The sequence below is a fragment of the Oncorhynchus masou genome, chromosome 13 (assembly GCF_036934945.1).
Source record: "Oncorhynchus masou masou isolate Uvic2021 chromosome 13, UVic_Omas_1.1, whole genome shotgun sequence".
Lineage (NCBI taxonomy): Eukaryota > Metazoa > Chordata > Actinopteri > Salmoniformes > Salmonidae > Oncorhynchus > Oncorhynchus masou.
In genome coordinates, this window is record NC_088224.1 from 85,565,128 (window position 1) to 85,582,461 (window position 17,334).

The 17,334-nt window shown below is 45.8% G+C and overlaps 1 protein-coding gene across 3 annotated transcripts in view; it reads right to left on the reverse strand.

Moving 5' to 3' along the window:
• Positions 1-11,762: 11,762 nt before the first annotated feature.
• The window catches only part of LOC135553170 (protein FAM168A-like), a 60,104-nt gene continuing 54,532 nt past the window's right edge, over positions 11,763-17,334 (reverse strand). For 2 of the 3 annotated variants that reach the window (XM_064985334.1, XM_064985332.1), the window contains 5 exons: positions 14,848-15,038; positions 14,583-14,627; positions 14,307-14,487; positions 13,936-14,068; positions 11,763-13,840 (listed from right to left, as the gene is read on the reverse strand). In XM_064985334.1, the coding sequence (XP_064841406.1) occupies positions 13,953-14,068; positions 14,307-14,487; positions 14,583-14,627; positions 14,848-15,038 (533 nt within the window). In that variant the 3' untranslated portion in view covers positions 11,763-13,840; positions 13,936-13,952. The remainder of the gene's footprint in view (positions 13,841-13,935; positions 14,069-14,306; positions 14,488-14,582; positions 14,628-14,847; positions 15,039-17,334) is intronic. The other variant, XM_064985333.1, reaches the window with a different exon arrangement.

Consider the following 17,334-nt stretch of genomic DNA (forward strand, 5'->3'; position numbering starts at 1 on the left):
ATGAAGCCAGTGACTGATGTAGTGTACTCCTCAATGCCATCGGAAGAATCCAGTCTGTGATAGCAAAACAGTCCTGTAGTTTAGCATCTGCTTCATCTGACTCACTTTTTTATTGCCCTGGTGCTTCCTGCTTCAAATTGTTTTCTGTAATCTTCTTTCACGACGTTTAGGGAGAAAATGCAATTACTGTTTATTGTAGAATAATTCATTATTGTATTTTTTTTGTAAGTGATATAAAAACATTCCGACCTTGTTAAGCTAAATCTAGTCCAAATGTGGCTCTATTTCGCTATTTGTATCTGTTAGGATCAGTTTCAATGCATAACTTTTATTTTAAAGGCCAATAGCAAATTCCACTTATTGTGTCTAATCATTATTGTGGCTAGCTTCACACAGTTGTGCTCTGCTTGTATCAAATTTTCCCGGTGAACGGGTATGTTTTACGTTCACGCGCCATTGTTCTCGCCGAATTAGAGACAAGAGGGTTCGCGCGTAAAGAGGGGGAGGGCCGCTTTTTGGGCCTCACCTGTGACACAGTAAAATATCATAAATGTATTTTACAACGTTTAATGCTGTAGATTGCACTGCAGCCATTCTGCTGCCAGTACAATGCAGTACATTTACAGTACAGGACATGCTGGTCTACGATGATGGATATTCTTCATCCCGTGCTCTCCAGAGGGAAAAATAACATGTAAATAATGAAACAAGCCCCAGGCTCTGTCTCAACTAGTCTTGCCTTTTTATTGAATCTGTTCATTCTGCAGCCTGCCTGCTGTTCAGGATCTGGTGGCCTTGAAAACAATATGTCCTCAACTGAAATCTAGCTTAACCTATGTCCTCAATTAACACCATTCTGCGTCAAATTACATCATGTTTGAATAAAATGAACTTTTCATGTCTGATAAATTAATGAATGAATAATAAATAAACAAACAAACAAATGAATGAATACATAAATATATACAGCATATTTTGTATTTAATGTTTTGCACCAAATAATGGGGCGGCAGGGTATGCTAGTGGGTAGAGTGTTGGACTAGTACCCAAAAGGTTGCAAGTTCAAATCCCTGAGCTGACAAGGTACAGATCTGTCATTCTGCCCCTGAACAGGCAGTTAACCCACTGTTACTAGGCTGTCATGGAAAATAAGAATGTCTTCTTAATTAACTGACTTGCAAAGTAAAAAACTAAAAACAATGGCATCATGTGAAGTCTGGCGTACCATGAGTTATGGGAAAACACCTTGATGGTTAAAAATCAACTCGATGAGTTGGTTTTATTTTATGCAAGAGCTGCCTTGCATCACGTGTGTGTGTTGAATAATGCAATGTTGCTTGAGCAATAATTAGTCAGAATGAAAAGACGAAGTTCCAAGGACCTGCTGCCTGCTTTGTGTTACAGTGTACTGAAAAAGGAATTGAGTATCTTAAATAACCCTACAAGACCCCCCTCACACCCCCTCCTCACCCCCCCAACCCACAAATAAATAAATCATAAGCATAAAAAGAAAACTTGTCCTTCAAGTAGAAAAATGTCCTAACTATGACTATCTTAAGGATCAGATCCTTTTTTAAAATTTTCGCCTAAAATGATGTAACGGATGTGAACCCGGATCACTGGTTGCTGCGGAAAAAGGAGGAAGGTCAAAAGGGGGGTGAGTGTAACGGATGTGAAACCGCTAGCTTAGTTAGCGGTGTGCGCTAAAGAGCGTTTCAATCGTTGACGTCACTTGCTCTGAGACCTTGAAGTAGTGGTTCCCCTTCCGTGGCTTTTGTGGAGCGATGGGTAACTCTAATAGTTACTGTAAATTGGATAGTGCAGTTAGATTAACAATAATTTAAGCTTTCTGTCTATATAAGACCTGGGCAATGTTCTTGTTACTTACAACGTCATGCTAATTGCTAATTGCACATGTTAGCTCAACTGTCCCGCGGGGGGGGGGGACAACCTATCCTGTACTGTAGAGGTTTTGAAATGAATGTACTAACTGTGTGGCACTTTGGATAAGAGCGTCTGCAAAGTGGCTAAAATGTAAATGTAAAAATGTGAAAAGTTACCTTACAGATACCATAACCTTTAACACATTACCTGACCAAGACGTAACTTGCCCTTATCCATGACATGACAACAGCTCATTGTCATGACACTTTATCATGGTGGAATGGGTATTGTTGTGAAGGGCCATGGGATCCTGTACTGTACATGCAGGTGTTACCATAACCATTTCTCTCCAACAGGGTGTGAGTGCTGGGATTTAGACCAGTTTTTCCACAGCAACCATGTTCCAACTGACTTCTATCACCCTCAGGCCTGGAGCTGCATAACTACTGCATGCCAGCTATTTACCAGTGTGTGATCATTAATGAGACAGCTAGTCAAACAGGTAAGTGTAGTGGTGTGTGTATAGTGGTATGTGTAGTGGTGTGTGTAGCGATGTATTTTGTCAGGTATGCAGGGGAACACTGACTCTGAATGGTGTTATGATGACAGGGTGAAAGTACCTGGCAGGTATGTATCTATGCTATCACGCACAATGTGACATCCTTCTGTTTTAAAAAAAAACCTTTAACTACCCACATTCGTTATTGAGGACTAGCGACAGAAAGAACATTAGCATAAAATAACAATCACTGACAGGTTCATGGAGGATCCCACCCCCACCAGTGCAGTGAGTGATTACTATTTACACGAGGGTTGCCAGCTGTACTGCTCCAGACATTTGTGGAGGATGGAGACAGAGCCAGCTGTACTGCTCCAGACATTAGGGGAGGATGGAGACAGAGCCAGCTGTACTGCCCCAGACATTAGGGGAGGATGGAGACAGAGCCAGCTGTACTGCTCCAGACATTAGGGGAGGATGGAGACAGAGCCAACTGTACTGCTCCAGACATTAGGGGAGGATGGAGACAGAGCCAACTGTACTGCTCCAGACATTAGGGGAGGATGGACACAGAGCCAACTGTACTGCTCCAGACATTAGGGGAGGATGGAGACAGAGCCAGCTGTACTGCCCCAGACATTAGGGGAGGATGGAGACAGAGCCAACTGTACTGCTCCAGACATTAGGGGAGGATGGAGACAGAGCCAGCTGTACTGCTCCAAACATTAGGGGAGGATGGAGACAGAGCCAACTGTACTGCCCCAGACATGGAGACAGCCAACTGTACTGCCCCAGACATTAGGGGAGGATGGAGACAGAGCCAGCTGTACTGCTCCAGACATTAGGGGAGGATGGAGACAGAGCCAACTGTACTGCCCCAGACATTAGGGGAGGATGGAGACAGAGCCAACTGTACTGCCCCAGACATTAGGGGAGGATGGAGACAGGGCCAGCTGTATTGCCCCAGACATTTGTGGAGGATGGAGACAGAGCCAGCTGTACTGCCCCAGACATTAGGGGAGGATGGAGACAGAGCCAACTGTACTGCCCCAGACATTTGTGGAGGATGGAGACAGAGCAAGCTGTACTGCCCCAGACATTTGTGGAGGATGGAGACAGAGCCAGCTGTACTGCCCCAGACATTAGGGGAGGATGGAGACAGAGCCAACTGTACTGCCCCAGACATTAGGGGAGGATGGAGACAGAGCCAATTGTACTGCCCCAGACATTAGGGGAGGATGGAGACAGAGCCAACTGTACTGCCCCAGACATTAGGGGAGGATGGAGACAGAGCCAACTGTACTGCCCCAGACATTAGGGGAGGATGGAGACAGGGCCAGCTGTACTGCCCCAGACATTTGTGGAGGATGGAGACAGAGCCAGCTGTACTGCCCCAGACATTAGGGGAGGATGGAGACAGAGCCAACTGTACTGCCCCAGACATTTGTGGAGGATGGAGACAGAGCCAGCTGTACTGCCCCAGACATTTGTGGAGGATGGAGACAGAGCCAGCTGTACTGCCCCAGACATTAGGGGAGGATGGAGACAGAGCCAGCTGTACTGCCCCAGACATTAGGGGAGGATGGAGACAGAGCCAGCTGTACTGCCCCAGACATTAGGGGAGGATGGAGACAGAGCCAGCTGTACTGCCCCAGACATTAGGGGAGGATGGAGACAGAGCCAACAGTACTGCCCCAGACATTAGGGGAGGATGGAGACAGAGCCAGCTGTACTGCTCCAAACATTAGGGGAGGATGGAGACAGAGCCAGCTGTACTGCTCCAGACATTAGGGGAGGATGGAGACAGAGCCAGCTGTACTGCTCCAAACATTAGGGGAGGATGGAGACAGAGCCAACTGTACTGCCCCAGACATTAGGGGAGGATGGAGACAGAGCCAGCTGTACTGCTCCAGACATTAGGGGAGGATGGAGACAGAGCCAACTGTACTGCCCCAGACATTAGGGGAGGATGGAGACAGAGCCAACTGTACTGCCCCAGACATTAGGGGAGGATGGAGACAGAGCAATCTTTATTACCATAGATATAGTTTGTGGTCATCACCATTAGACATGAATAATAACCTACAGAATCTCTGTGGTCATTAGGATCTACTAGCTTGGTCTGGATACTATGGTCATTATGATCTACTAGCTAGGTCTGGAAACTCTATGGTGATTATTATCTACTAGCTAGGTCTGGAAACCCTATAGTGATTATTATCTACTAGTTAGGTCTGGAAACGATGATCCTTATGATCTACTAGCTAGGTCTGGAAACTCTATGCTCATTATGATCTACTACCTAGGTCTGGATACTATGGTCATTATGATCTACTTGCTAGGTCTGGAAACCCTATAGTGATTATTATCTACTAGTTAGGTCTGGAAACGATGGTCATTATGATCTACTAGCTTGGTCTGGAAACTCTATGCTCATTATGATCTACTAGCTTGGTCTGGAAACTCTATGGTCCTTATGATCTACTAGCTAGGTCTGGAAACTCTATGGTGATTATTATCTACTAGCTAGGTCTGGAAACCCTATAGTGATTATTATCTACTAGTTAGGTCTGGAAACGATGATCCTTATGATCTACTAGCTAGGTCTGGAAACTCTATGCTCATTATGATCTACTACCTAGGTCTGGATACTATGGTCATTATGATCTACTTGCTAGGTCTGGAAACCCTATAGTGATTATTATCTACTAGTTAGGTCTGGAAATCGATGGTCATTATGATCTACTAGCTTGGTCTGGAAACTCTATGCTCATTAGATCTGATCTACTAGCTTGGTCTGGAAACTCTATGGTCCTTATGATCTACTAGCTAGGTCTGGAAACTCTATGGTGATTATTATCTACTAGCTAGGTCTGGAAACACTATGGTCATTATGATCTACTAGCTATCTACTTCACTCCTCCATCAGTCTGGGCTCCCATCTTCACTCCTCCATCAGTCTGGGCTCTCAGCTTCACTCCTCCATCAGTCTGGGCTCTCAGCTTCACTCCTCCATCAGTCTGGGCTCTCAGCTTCACTCCTCCATCAGTCTGGGCTCTCAGCTTCACTCCTCCATCAGTCTGGGCTCTCAGCTTCACTCCTCCATCAGTCTGGGCTCTCAGCTTCACTCCTCCATCAGTCTGGGCTCTCAGCTACACTCCTCCATCAGTCTGGGCTCTCAGCTTCACTCCTCCATCAGTCTGGGCTCTCAGCTTCACTCCTCCATCAGTCTGGGCTCTCAGCTTCACTCCTCCATCAGTCTGGGCTCTCAGCTTCACTCTCCTCCATCAGTCTGGGCTCTCAGCTTCACTCCTCCATCAGTCTGGGCTCTCAGCTTCACTCCTCCATCAGTCTGGGCTCTCAGCTTCACTCCTCCATCAGTCTGGGCTCTCAGCTTCACTCCTCCATCAGTCTGGGGATGATGACAGCACTGACACAGATCCTTGTGGTTCAGCAGGGCCAGATCATCTTGTCCTAATCTTGGCGCTTGTCGTATCCCATCTGGACTAGTGCAACTCTTTGTTGGCTGGGCTCCCTGCTTGTGCCATCAGTGTGTGTTTGCATAGGGAGTGGTGTGTACTGCTAGAGGTGAAAGACCGACGACTCTTTCTCAATAGGTTACGCCCACACACACACACACAGTCTGTAGGATCAGCAGCAAGATCTCTACCATGTGTGCAATTGGACCTTAATGAAATCTGTAGGCTTAACCCATCACTATAGTCAGAGGCTGCGAATGCACCCACCTACCACTACTAATACTTAAAGCAGTTGTAATGTCACCACACCGTACCCAGCCGCGTCTCTGTCCACCCATCACTACTGGCTGTGTTAGTCACACCCCTGCTTCTGGTACACACCCACTTCTACTGTATTTCATGGAAAGAAAAACCTCACAAAGACAGAATTCCTTTTATAGGAATATTTTAATAGTTATTCAATGTTCTACATCTTACAGTACATATTATACAATAACAAACTTGGCTTAGTTATGGTACGAAGATCACTAACTGATCTTCAAAAAATAAAAACAAAAAAATGAACAAAAACATTTAAAAAAAAGAAATGAAAAACAGATGTACACTTCATATCACAAGCCTGACATGGGTCCGGAACGCTGGACCAATAGCTAACATACAATTCAGTTCACGCAACGTTGAGAAAACGTTGTGCCATGTTTTGCCATAACGGTATGGTAATGTTACCATTGTTTGTGCAAACTGGGTACAAAACTTCAAGGGGGTTGTTCCTAAACTCGCTCCAGGGATAAAAGTATTTTGGAAGACGAGGAATTTCCACTTTTTGCATCACATTTAGTGTTCAAATTATTATTTTAGAAATCTCCAACAAGTGAAATAAAAAGCTGCAGAACATTGAGGAAAAACCACAAAAATAAGTGCACTATTCCTCCAATAGTAGTGTTTTAATTTGAGGAAACTGCTAAGACATGAAAACGGCTAAGACATGAAAACGGCTAAGACATGACCACAGAGATAAAAGACTAAGAAAAAGAGGTGGATGTTTGAGTGGGTATTTAAACATACTAACACCATTTTGATTTGACATAGTTGTGAAGAAATGAAGAGCAAAATACATAAAAACATCAACAACAAATGATCTTTTATCTTCTTTCACATTTTTTAAAAACTTATTCAGAGATGGAATGATACAAAAGGTGAAGGACTCATAAGTTGATAGTGTACGAGTAAAAAATACCTTCAAATATATCCTCCTTTGAGCTCTGCAGTTAAATGTTAATCAGGGCTGGGGCCAGTTCCATTTCCACTCAGAATGAGTTGATTTTCAGTTCCCTTTCTGAAATGACAATGTTGAAATGGAACTGACCCGCACCCTGTTCATGACATCACTCCCATCCAAAACACAGGCATGCAAACAAGTGTGAGCGAGAAAGTCAGAAACAAGCCCCCTCAGAGTGTGTGTGGGACACCGGACCCTCAGACTTGTGCTCTATGTATGAATAATAAACACCAAATTGCAGTTAAACCTTAAATAACACTTATGGTAAAAAGCGCTCAACTTCACACGGCTCAGGAAGTCCAACATATTCTGTTTCCTATTTTAGGCTGAGGTGTAGAATACTGGAGGGAACTCCTTTCCCTGTTCCAAAATGATCCCCTTTTTATAGTTGCTCTTAAAGCATCAGATGGGTTTAAGCACCTACAGTAGCCTTCTGGAAGGTTCAGCAGAGTTGAACAACCATCTCTCTTCAACACATCCAAACGTCTCAGATCAACATGACGTGTGGAGGTAGAGGGTGATGTCAGACTGGGCACCAGACTCTGGTTGGTTAGTGACCCCACATCCAGAGCCCAACCTCAGATAGGATTAGATTGTATTACATGAGACAGTCCTGCTTACTGTCATCTACATAGTTCCAGTCTGCCATTACACTTCACTTCTCATGACCTGTGTCATCACTTTATCTCTGATATGAAGAGGTACCAACGCTTAAAGGGGGTGAGGGAGGGAGAGAAGAAGGGGGAGGGATGGTGTGAAGAAACAGCTGGAACACAGAGACACAGAGAGAGAAGAGACAGCTGGAACATAGAGACACAGAGAGAGAAGAATCAGCTGGAACACAGAGACACAGAGAAAGAGAGGAACATGGAGACACGGAGAGAGAGAGAAGAGAAAGCTGGAACACAGAGACACAGAGAGAGAGAGAGAAGAGACAGCTGGAACACAGAGACACAGAGAGAGAGAGAGAGGAGACAGCTGGAACACGGAGACACAGAGAGAGAGAAGAGACAGCTGGAACACAGAGACACAGAGAGAGAGGAGACAGCAGGAACACAGAGACACAGAGAGAGAGGAGACAGCTGGAACGCAGAGAGAGAGAGAGAGAGGAGACAGCTGGAACATAGAGACACAGAGAGAGAGAGGAGACAGCTGGAAAATAGAGACCGAGAGAGAGAGAGGAGACTGCTGGAACACAGAGACACAGAGAGAGAGAGAGAGAAGAGACAGCTGGAACACAGAGACACACAGAGAGAGAGAGAGAAGAGAGCTGGAACACAGAGACACAGAGAGAGAGAGAGAAGAGACAGCTGGAACACAGAGACACAGAGAGAGAGAGAGGAGACAGCTGGAACACAGAGACAGAGAGAGAGGAGACAGCAGGAACACAGACACAGAGAGAGAGAGGAGACAGCTGGAACGCAGAGAGAGAGAGAGAGAGAGAGAGAGAGAGAGAGAGAGAGAGAGAGAGAGAGAGGAGACAGCTGGAACATAGAGACACACAGAGAGAGAGAGAGGAGACAGCTGGAACACAGCGACACAGAGAGAGAGAGAGGAGACAGCTGGAAAATAGAGACCGAGAGAGAGAGAGGAGACTGCTGGAACACAGAGACACAGAGAGAGAAAGAGACAGCTGGAACATAGAGACACACAAAGAGAGAGAAGAGACAGCTGGAACAGAGACACACAGAGAGAGGAGACAGCTGGAACACAGAGACACAGAGAGAGAGAGAAGAGACAGTTGGAACAGAGACACCGAGAGAGAGAGGAGACAGCTGGAACACAGACACAGAGAGAGAGAGAGAAGAGAGAGAGAGCTGGAACAAAGAGCCAGACACAGAGAGGGAGAGCTGGAACACACAGAGAGAGAGAGAGAGCTGGAACAAAGAGCCAGACAGAGAGAGAGAGCTGGAACACAGAGCCATACAGAGAGAGAGAGAGAGAGAGTGAGGAGAGAGCTGGAACACAGAGCCACAGAGAGAAAGAGAGAGAGAGAGTGAGGAGAGAGCTGGAACACAGAGCCACAGAGAGAGAGAGAGTGAGGAGAGAGCTGGAACACAGAGCCACAGAGAGAGAGAGAGTGAGGAGAGAGCTGGAACACAGAGCCACAGAGAGAGAGAGAGAGTGAGGAGAGAGCTGGAACACAGAGCCACAGAGAGAGTAAAATTGAGGAAGAGAGATATAGAATCAGACCAGTTCCAACCCCGATGGCAGGATGTGGAGGTCATTTTCAGACAGATCATGTTTGGAATAAACCAGTTACTAAAATACACCACCAGAGTGATAGACAGAAATCAGCCATTACTCTAGTCGCCTTTCTTCCTTCCTTCCTTCCTTCCTTCCTTCCTTCCTTCCTTCCTTCCTTCCTTCCTTCCTTCCTTCCTTCCTTCCTACCTTAATTCAAGCACAGTAACACACAACTACTCCGTGTATAAATAGACTGCATTGTGGTGCATGACGCTCCATGCTACACTACACCTGAATATGAACCATCCCCACAACGCTCAAAAGACCACAGAAGGAAAAACACGCCATCTTTTTCTTAACCTCAATGTGAAACAACAATGAAACAGTGGATGATTCAATAAATGCTCAGGAACAATAAGCCATTTTCTTATGTTGATATTTATACTAACTTGTACAAACATTATCAGGACTAAGGAACCCTTACTGAACGCTTGATATCTATTGGTTTGTTTTCTTAAATGACAGTTGAAACTGCCTCTCTCTGTTTCACTACAAAGCCTAGCTACCTGGTAACTAGTAGAAATTATTGTTGTCAGGCTTTTTTAAATTGTGCAACGCTTCCTCGTGAGATCATTAGAATAACTCTGATATGCACTGCTGACGCCACAGAATACAGTAACAGTGAACTCTGATATGCACTGCTGACGCCACAGAATACAGTAACAGTGAACTCTGATATGCACTGCTGACGCCACAGAATACAGTAACAGTGAACTCTGATATGTACTGCTGACACCTCAGAATACAGTAACAGTGAACTCTGATATGCACTGCTGACGCCACAGAATACAGTAACAGTGAACTCTGATATGTACTGCTGACACCTCAGAATACAGTAACAGTGAACTCTGATATGTACTGCTGACGCCACAGAATACAGTAACAGTGAACTCTGATATGTACTGCTGACACCTCAGAATACAGTAACAGTGAACTCTGATATGCACTGCTGACGCCACAGAATACAGTAACAGTGAACTCTGATATGCACTGCTGACGCCACAGAATACAGTAACAGTGAACTCTGATATGTACTGCTGACACCTCAGAATACAGTAACAGTGAACTCTGATATGCACTGCTGACGCCACAGAATACAGTAACAGTGAACTCTGATATGCACTGCTGACGCCACAGAATACAGTAACAGTGAACTCTGATATGTACTGCTGACACCTCAGAATACAGTAACAGTGAACTCTGATATGCACTGCTGACGCCACAGAATACAGTAACAGTGAACTCTGATATGTACTGCTGACGCCACAGAATACAGTAACAGTGAACTCTGATATGTACTGCTGACACCTCAGAATACAGTAACAGTGAACTCTGATATGCACTGCTGACGCCACAGAATACAGTAACAGTGAACTCTGATATGTACTTCTGACACCTCAGAATACAGTAACAGTGAACTCTGATATGTACTGCTGACACCTCAGAATACAGTAACAGTGATTCAAATGGATTGAGTCTGGATACACAGCCCATAATCCAGATTTAAGGATTACCAGGAATAAGAATTGTAAAATGATTTTAATTCTAAATGACTATAAAATAATTACTGTGCGGTAACCGTATAACGAGGCATGTTATCTTATTATTGCAATTAACGACTTGATCTACTTTGATACATTGTAAATGCTTTGTAATGACCCGTGCCTCACAGATCCTAACTGTGATTCATACTTATCTATTAAAACCCTGAAACATGGTATACACTGTTCCCTGCTGCTCTCCCCCCTGACCCTCCACTCCCCTCCTGACCCTCCACTCCCCCCCTGACCCTCCACTCCCCCCTGACCCTCCACTCCCCCCCTGAGCCTCCACTCCCCCTGAGCCTCCACTCCCCCTGACCCTCCACTCCCCCTGAGCCTCCACTCCCCCTGACCCTCCACTCCCCCTGACCCACCACTCCCCCCTGAGCCTCCACTCCCCCTGACCCTCCACTCCCCCCTACCCACCACTCCCCCTCCCGACCCACCACTCCCCCTGACCCTCCACTCCCCTCCTGACCCTCCACTCCCCCCCTGAGCCTCCACTCCCCCTCCTGAGCCTCCACTCCCCTCCTGACCCTCCACTCCCCTCCCGACCCACCACTCCCCCTCCCGACCCACCACTCCCCCCCTGAGCCTCCACTCCCCCTCCTGACCCTCCACTCCCCCTCCTGACCCTCCACTCCCCCTCCTGACCCTCCACTCCCCTCCTGACCCACCACTCCCCCTCCCGACCCACCACTCCCCCTCCTGACCCTCCACTCCCCTCCTGACCCTCCACTCCCCTCCCGACCCACCACTCCCCCCCTGAGCCTCCACTCCCCTCCTGACCCTCCACTCCCCTTCTGACCCTCTACTCCCCTCCCCTCCTGACCCTCCACTCCCCTCCTGACCCTCCACTCCCCTCCTGACCCTCCACTCCCCTCCTGACCCTCCACTCCCCTCCTGACCCTCCACTCCCCTCCTGACCCTCCACTCCCCTCCTGACCCTCCTCTGCCACGTCACCCTGCCAAGTGCTTCCATATCCCTTTAACTCCTAAACATGTTCCTCAATAAGCAAACAGTCCGAGTGGTGGTCTAATGTACTGTGTGTGTGTGTGTGTGTGTGTGAGAGTGTGTGTGTGTGTGAGAGAGAGAGCGTATGTATATGTGTGTGTTTAAGTGTGTTGGAACACGTTTGAATCCATGTATGATTATTTGATTATATTAAGTGATCCTGCTTTAAGTATGACTTTGCATGTATGTATGTATGTATGTATGTATGTATGTATGTGGGTGACTGTGTGCATGAACACATCCTGTACACACAGCTATATAAATATATTAACATTTTATAATTGATCAGTTTACGCTAAATGACAAATGGCCTCTATAATGAGATGAATTCAGTAACTGGTAAGTACTGTGACCTTGTGATGCTGCATACCACGTCTTTACAGCCACACAGCAGATCTAGTCGTTACAGATCTAGTCAGATAGCGGATCTAGACGTTGCAGATCTAGTCAGATAGCGGACCTAGACGTTGCAGATCTAGTCAGACAGCGGACCTAGACGTTGCAGATCTAGTCAGATAGCGGATCTAGACGTTGCAGATCTAGTCAGATAGCGGACCTAGACGTTACAGATCTAGTCAGATAGCGGATCTAGACGTTACAGATCTAGTCAGATAGCGGATCTAGACTTTACAGATCTAGACGTTACAGATCTAGTCAGACAGTGGATCTAGACTTTACAGATCTAGACGTTACAGATCTAGTCAGACAGCGGATCTAGACGTTACAGATCTAGTCAGATAGCGGATCTAGTCAGACAGTAGATCTAGACGTTACAGATCTAGTCAGATAGTGGATCTAGTCAGACAGTGGATCTAGACGTTACAGATCTAGTCAGATAGCGGATCTAGTCAGACAGTAGATCTAGACGTTACAGATCTAGTCAGATAGCGGATCTAGTCAGACAGTGGATCTAGACTTTACAGATCTAGACGTTACAGATCTAGTCAGACAGTGGATCTAGACGTTACAGATCTAGTCAGACAGCGGATCTAGACGTTACAGATCTAGTCAGATAGCGGATCTAGTCAGACAGTGGATCTAGACGTTACAGATCTAGTCAGATAGAGGATCTAGTCAGACAGTGGATCTAGACGTTACAGATCTAGTCAGACAGCGGATCTAGACGTTACAGATCTAGTCAGATAGAGGATCTAGTCAGACAGTGGATCTAGACTTTACAGATCTAGACGTTACAGATCTAGTCAGACAGCGGATCTAGACGTTACAGATCTATCTAAGAAACAGCTAGCAGCTGGAAGACAACCCTTGTTATCAGAAGTGGAAGATGAACTGAAGATCAGAAGGAGAAGTGGAACAGAGATTGTGAACAAAGAGAAAAGAGGTATACTGTTCCAAGACAGTGCTTTGTGGAAAATTAAAGGGTTAAAACAAACAGAAATCAATCAAATCACAACTCTGTGCTGACATCTAATCGTTAGAAAATTTGGCAGCATAAATTGATGATGATGATGGCGTGATGATGAAGGTGGTGGTGGAAGTGTCCAGTACATTCCCACCATTGGATCTGGACCCACCAACAGAACACGGACCACAAGCAGAGCAACAGACACCCATGATTGGTCAATCACTCTGGAGTTCCAATGACAATGGAAAAATTGAAATGATGTAAAAAAAAAAAGTAAAAAAAAAATGAAATAAATAAAACAAACAAAAGAAAGAAAACAACGTAACAAATTGACATATCGGCAAATCAAAGAAGAAGAAAAGAATCGTTGTGTAAAAAAAATAAAAAAATAAGCTTTTATAAAACACTACAGAATGCAGCAAGTGTCCGTTGCTCTTTAGTTTTGTTGTTGCAGACAGATGTGAGGTTGCCATGGTGACCATAAGAAGCCCGTGTAAGACTGGAGTAGTTGCATACGTTGGACTCCAGATCTGAAACGACAGAGACGGGACCCAGAGAAGGAGTTTAAAGACATCGGATTGATTGACAGCGGAATGTGGACATTTGGAATTCTGAGATGACTTACCTCTCGGGGGGCGGGGTCTACCAGTGGGGCGGGACATAGCTGTAACCAGGTGTGCCCTGGGACCGGTACTGTGGCATGGTGACATGTTGGTGAGCACCCAGCTGAGCGTGCTGAGGCGTGGTCAACAGGGTTCCTACAGGACGACACCATGCATCATCACTATTGTTTGGACCGTAACATCAGGGACTATATGACGCAGACCAAACTAATACAACTTATACCAAAAACACAATCATTTTAGCATAATCCATTTTGCATAGGAAATTAAATAGAATCATTTAAAAAAATGTGTTTAATATGAAAATATATTTAATGTTCACGTGATGTCAACATGATGTAGCCACATCAGCTTCCTCAGTCATCCGTCCTACCTGCACTCATAGCCATGGTGGTCCCGGCAACCATCCCCATGGCAGCCATTCCGTTGTTTCTAGGGGCTTGGACCGGGGCGGGGTAGAGGGCTGAGGGCATGCTGTTTGGCTGAACCACTGTGGTGTGGTGGATTACATGAGGCTGAGGCTGAGCAGCATACACAGGCTGGGTGTAATACGCCTACAGACACAGAGACAGAGGTCAGAGTGTGACTGTGTTAGTGTGTGTCTGTGTGTGTTGATGTGTGTGTGCATGTGAGTAGTGTGTTGATTTACATAGGGCTGGGCCGCATACACTGGCTGGCCATAATACGCTGCTGCCTACAGGGAGACAGAGAGAGAGGTTAGGGTGTGTGTGTGCTTATCAGTACATAAAGGTCCTACTGAGGGTAGTAGACGTTGAGGGAGTAGGATGTGTGTGTACGCTGAGGTTAGGATTGTATATAGGTGTGTGTGTGTGTTTGTATAGAAGCTGCTGAGGGTAGGAGTAGGGTGTGTGTGTGTGTGTGTGTGTGTTTGTGTGAAGGGTATGTGTGCTTACCTGTGCATATAAGTTCTGCAGGTTCTGCATGCTCTGCAGGTTCTGCATGCTCTGCATGTTCTGCTGGGGGTAGGCACTTCTGATGGGGTACATGGCTGTTTGGTAGGGGTTGGGGGAGGGGGAGTAGGGCGGAGGGGCTCCGTTCGTCTGGGTGGGGGGCACTTTATACGGAGTACCCGCTGTGGTGTATCCTACACACACACACACACAGAGAGAAAGAGAGAGATAAAACATAGATCCAGCAGCCAAGACATGTATAAGAGTAACATACCCTTCCTCTCAGTCCTAATGAAGTACTTCAGAAGTGTTCATTTCATCAACAACAATAGTGACTCAAATATTTGTGAAACACCTATATTTCAGTGGCAATTGACGAGACTTTAACTGACTAAATAGACCCAGAAAAGAAAAAACGAAATTAAAATTATTTCAGTAGACTAAAACGTGACAAAAATCATCTCTGTGACCAAAAACAGACTAGTAAATGGACTGGACAAGAGGTTTTGGAGAGATTGAGAGCTTTTCAGGAATGACCCATAATGACCCATAATGACCCACTGGCTCTATGTTTTTTTCTCTCCTTTTATCGCATGAATCATATTGTGGTCCGCTCTAACACCAGGCTACTTGCAGACCAGACCATTAAACATGTGTTCAGGATACGCCTTGTTCAGTCATGTTACCTCATTAGCTAGCTACAGCTAACAACCTGCATTCAGCAGGATGCAACGTTCTGGAGCGTTCAGATAGACATATGGTATGTAGAACAAACATGCCTCTGACATGTTGAATAAGGCATAACGTTAGAAATTCTGATAATAGACCTATCTTCAATTATGTTGGTAGGACAAGGCTATGCATACTTGTGCACATGGAAGTCAGTGATTTATGTTTACTATAGTTTAATGAGGCAATACAAATCCGATGTGACTAAAATGAAAGGGCATTTTGGCCCACTGTTTTTGTCATTTTGACAATAACTAGACTAAATCATTATTCAAATGACAAAACATGTGAATAAGACTTGATAATTTGGCCAAAATGACTACAAATAGAGAAAATTAAAAAAAATTGTGCAAAAATGAACACGGCAATAGAATGCAATCCAGTCAGAGAATGACTAGTCAATGTCTCCCCCTAGTGGTAGAGCCTCATCATTACAGTATCCAAGTGGTAAAGCCTCATCACTACAGTCTACTCCTAGTGGTGTAGCCTCATCATTACAGTCTCCTCCTAGTGGTAGAGTCTCATCACTACAGTCTCCTCCTAGTGGTAGAGTCTCATCATTACAGTCTCCTCCTAGTGGTAAAGCCTCATCACTACAGTCTCCTCCGAGTGGTGTAGCCTCATCATTACAGTCTCCTCCTAGGGGTAGAGCCTCATCACTACAGTCTCTTCCTAGTGGTGTAGCCTCATCATTACAGTCTCCTAGTGGGAGAGCCTCATCACTACAGTCTCCTAGTGGTAAAGCCTCATCACTACAGTCTCCTAGTGGTAGAGCCTCATCACTTCATCACTACAGTCTCCTAGTGGTAGAGCCTCATCACTTCATCACTACAGTCTCCTAGTGGTAGAGCCTCATCACTTCATCACTACAGTCTCCTAGTGGTAGAGCCTCATCACTTCATCACTACAGTCTCCTAGTGGTAGAGCCTCATCACTTCATCACTACAGTCTCCTAGTGGTAGAACCTCATCACTACAGTCTCCTAGTGGTAAAGCCTCATCACTACAGTCTCCTAGTGGTAGAGCCTCATCACTACAGTCTCATCCTAGTGGTAGAGCCTCATCACTACAGTCTCCTAGTGGCAGAGCCTCATCACTACAGTCTCCAAGTGGTAAAGCCTCATCACTACGGTCTCCTAGTGGTAAAGCCTCATCACTACAGTCCCCAAGTGGTAAAGCCTCATCACTACAGTCTCCAAGTGGTAAAGCCTCATCACTACAGTCTCCAAGTGGTAAAGCCTCATCACTACAGTCTCCAAGTGGTAAAGCCTCATCACTACAGTCTCCTAGTGGTAGAGCCTCATCACTACAGTCTCCTAGTGGTAAAGCCTCATCACTACAGTCTCCTAGTGGTAGAGCCTCATCACTGCAGTCTCCTAGTGGTAGAGCCTCATCACTACAGTCTCCTAGTGGGAGAGCCTCATCACTACAGTCTCCTAGTGGTAGAGCCCCATCACTACAGTCTCCTCCTAGTGGTAGAGCCTCATCACTACAGTCTCCTAGTGGTAGAGTCTCATCACTACAGTCTCCTAGTGGTGTAGCCTCATCATTACAGTCTCCTAGTGGGAGAGCCTCATCACTACAGTCTCCTAGTGGGAGAGCCTCATCACTACAGTCTCCTAGTGGTAGAGTCTCATCACTACAGTCTCCTCCTAGTGGTGTAGCCTCATCATTACAGTCTCCTAGTGGGAGAGCCTCATCACTACAGTCTCCTAGTGGGAGAGCCTCATCACTACAGTCTCCTAGTGGTAGAGTCTCATCA